Raw genomic sequence first — 2,806 nt, forward strand, 5'->3', positions numbered from 1 at the left:
GTTTGTTCCGATTTTTAATCAATAAATTTATTGATTAAAAACTGGGACGAACTTTTTCATCAACCTAATATAAGAAACGTAACGCAAGTTATAAAATCAATTTTATTTTGATTACAATAAAAATTGCAAAACACTGAACTGGTAAATATTGAATTGATAGGTAAAATTGAAAACTTATATATTGTGGTCTATTAATTACGTCTTTCATTGAACAAAGCAAAAGATATACAAGTTTTCAATTTCTTAACTATCAATTCATGTTGTTTACCATATGTTGAACACTATCTGTCTCTGTTCCGGATTCAATTATGAATCTCGGTCTGTTCGTCACCGGCGTGATGGCAGCATCAGCCGGATCAGAGCGTGCAGCGCCACAGGGGCGCTGCGCGCGCATGCCCGATCGCGACGCGAGGCGACCGCGCTTCGGCACGCTCGTTTCCGGGGCTTTTCGCTCATGGCCATAGTACGAAGTACACGCGTCGTGCAGTGCTAAAGATTCTCAAGTGCTATAGTGGACTTTCTTAATCACGGACAGACTCAGTGTGGACAAAGAGTGAACTCAGCAGTGCGATTCAACCAGGACAGCTCGGGATACAGCATCACCGGCAGCACAAGCTCACCACGCATCGCACGCCGGCGTCGCGTGGACACGGCTCACGGGCATCCGCAATCACGAGGCCGGTCATCGATTAGTACAATCAACCCGTGCAAGTGACAAAGAGACAGATCATCCCCATTAGACTCTAGACTGCTCAACTGTAAGCTTTTTACATGTATTAAACGGACCACGGTATTTTACTCTAACTATCCGAGTTACGATCACGTGATTTATAACCTCTCAAGCGTACATCCGTTCCCCGATCTCTCGCCGCAAAGTCCTCTCAGCCCTGCTACCAACCGCAGCGGTCCAGCGAGCTCTCCCAAAAGAGAGTCGCGAACAGTCTCCCTTAAATTTATGGGATAGGATGATAGCCATTTAAGGTTTTTAAAAATGACATTTTTTCGCCATCGAGTAGTTTTATATTTCTTATCGAAGAAACTGAAAGGTAGGGTGGTTTATTGTCGAGGACTCGCATTCTTCCAGTTACCATAATTTGTGATCCATAAGTGAAGTCATCCTCAAATTTTCCGTCAAGTGTAATCAAAACAGTTAGATTATAATGACCGTCGGTGATCGCACCAATGTAAAAATTATTGTTGGGTGATTTTTCGAAAATCATTTTTATATAACTAATTATTTCTGTAAATAAATTAAAATATGGTATACGGTATACAAATTATACAAATAATTAATTTGTATAATTAATTAAACTTTTATTAATTTATTCAGAAAAATAATAATATTTGATTTGGCAATAATTAGAAAATTGGAACTTAAAAATAACCAAATTACCTATTATTAATCCATTTTTTGCTCTGGCTTGATGTATTTCGGTCACATGAATATTTTCAATTTGTTGTGGTGTTTTATAAATGCCAATAGGTACGACAATAGTACAAGTTCGAATTAGTAATTCATATGGGAAAGATGCAGTGTGTAAAAATTCTTTTTTTGAAGGGATTTTAGGTACTACCTTTTGTAAAGTATAAACCTATAATTTTATAATTTATTTTTATTATTATAGTAAATGTTGAAAAAATCATAATTATTTATATTACTATTTACTTATTTTATATTATTTATATTATTATTTATAATAGATATTTTAAGTAATTTATAAATAACAGAAAACACATACATGATTATATTTTTAAAATATATTTAATATGTGTTTTAAAATTAAATTAAGTAATTTAAAATTTATTAAATTAAATAAATTAGTAAGGCTCGTATGTGTTCAACACAAATTTCAAAGAATTTAAAGGACTCAGAGCCGTGACAGGATGGTAGTGTCTAAATATTCTATTCTAAATTTATTGCGAAAAAATATCACCTCGGCCAGGGTTTGAACCTGGACCTCCCTCTCGCTAGGCGGGCATCTCAACCAATTCGAATCAAACCCTGGCCGAGGTGATATTTTTTCGCAATAAATTTAGAATAGAATATTTAGACACTACCATCCTGTCACGGCTCCGAGTCCTTTAAATTCTTTGAAATTTGTGTTAAAATTTATTAATGCTATTAAATGAATTTTTTATAATATTATATATTATATATAAAAATGCCTCACCTGTTCTGTTTTAGTTATTAAAGCTGCATATTTGATAGCTAATTCGTTCCAAGCTGTGATTTGAATGGTAATTTCACCGTTGCTCATAATGAAATTAAAGAGATGCGTTTTTTTGTTATTCCTTTCGCTTGATTTAATTTGAAAAATTGAACTGACGTAACCTGTTATTTCACTATAATAATCCAAACAATTATTAAAAATTTATAAAAAACATGTGAAAATTATTATATATTACTAAAAAGTTTCACAATTAAAATGTTTAAATTAAAATAAAGCATATTAAATGTATAAAATTTTATAGTTTTAATGAATCTAATGTATACTTCTTATATATATTTTTTTTTTAAATAATTATGTATTAATTATTATAAAGAAGTATAAATTAGGTTATGATACATTAAAACTATTGAAAAAAATATATATACATATAATATATCTAGACTTCCGTTTCCGGCAGCGAGCGAGCGACAGTGTGTGTGATTGAGCGAGAGAGTGAAAAGTGGCTAGAGTAGGAAAGAGAGCGTTGGTGGAGGAACGAGGTACGGGTGGACGTGCAGGAGATCGAAGAGAAGGCGGGAGAGAGAAGGGGAGGCGCGAGGGTGAGTAGGAAAGCCACAGAGGTGAGAAGGGAGGGT

The 2,806-nt window shown here is 33.9% G+C and overlaps 1 protein-coding gene across 1 annotated transcript; it reads right to left on the reverse strand.

Annotated features, from left to right (window-relative positions):
• Positions 1-953: 953 nt before the first annotated feature.
• Positions 954-2,337, reverse strand: LOC105564644. The gene is made up of 3 exons (XM_012017178.1): positions 2,172-2,337; positions 1,394-1,592; positions 954-1,240 (listed from the first exon to the last, which is right to left on the reverse strand). Exons 1-3 carry the CDS (start codon positions 2,256-2,258, stop codon positions 954-956), a joined length of 573 nt encoding a protein of 190 aa, XP_011872568.1. The 5' UTR covers positions 2,259-2,337.
• Positions 2,338-2,806: the final 469 nt, after the last annotated feature.

This window comes from Vollenhovia emeryi, unplaced genomic scaffold (assembly GCF_000949405.1).
Source record: "Vollenhovia emeryi isolate VEMERY1.0 unplaced genomic scaffold, V.emery_V1.0 DF943875.1, whole genome shotgun sequence".
Lineage (NCBI taxonomy): Eukaryota > Metazoa > Arthropoda > Insecta > Hymenoptera > Formicidae > Vollenhovia > Vollenhovia emeryi.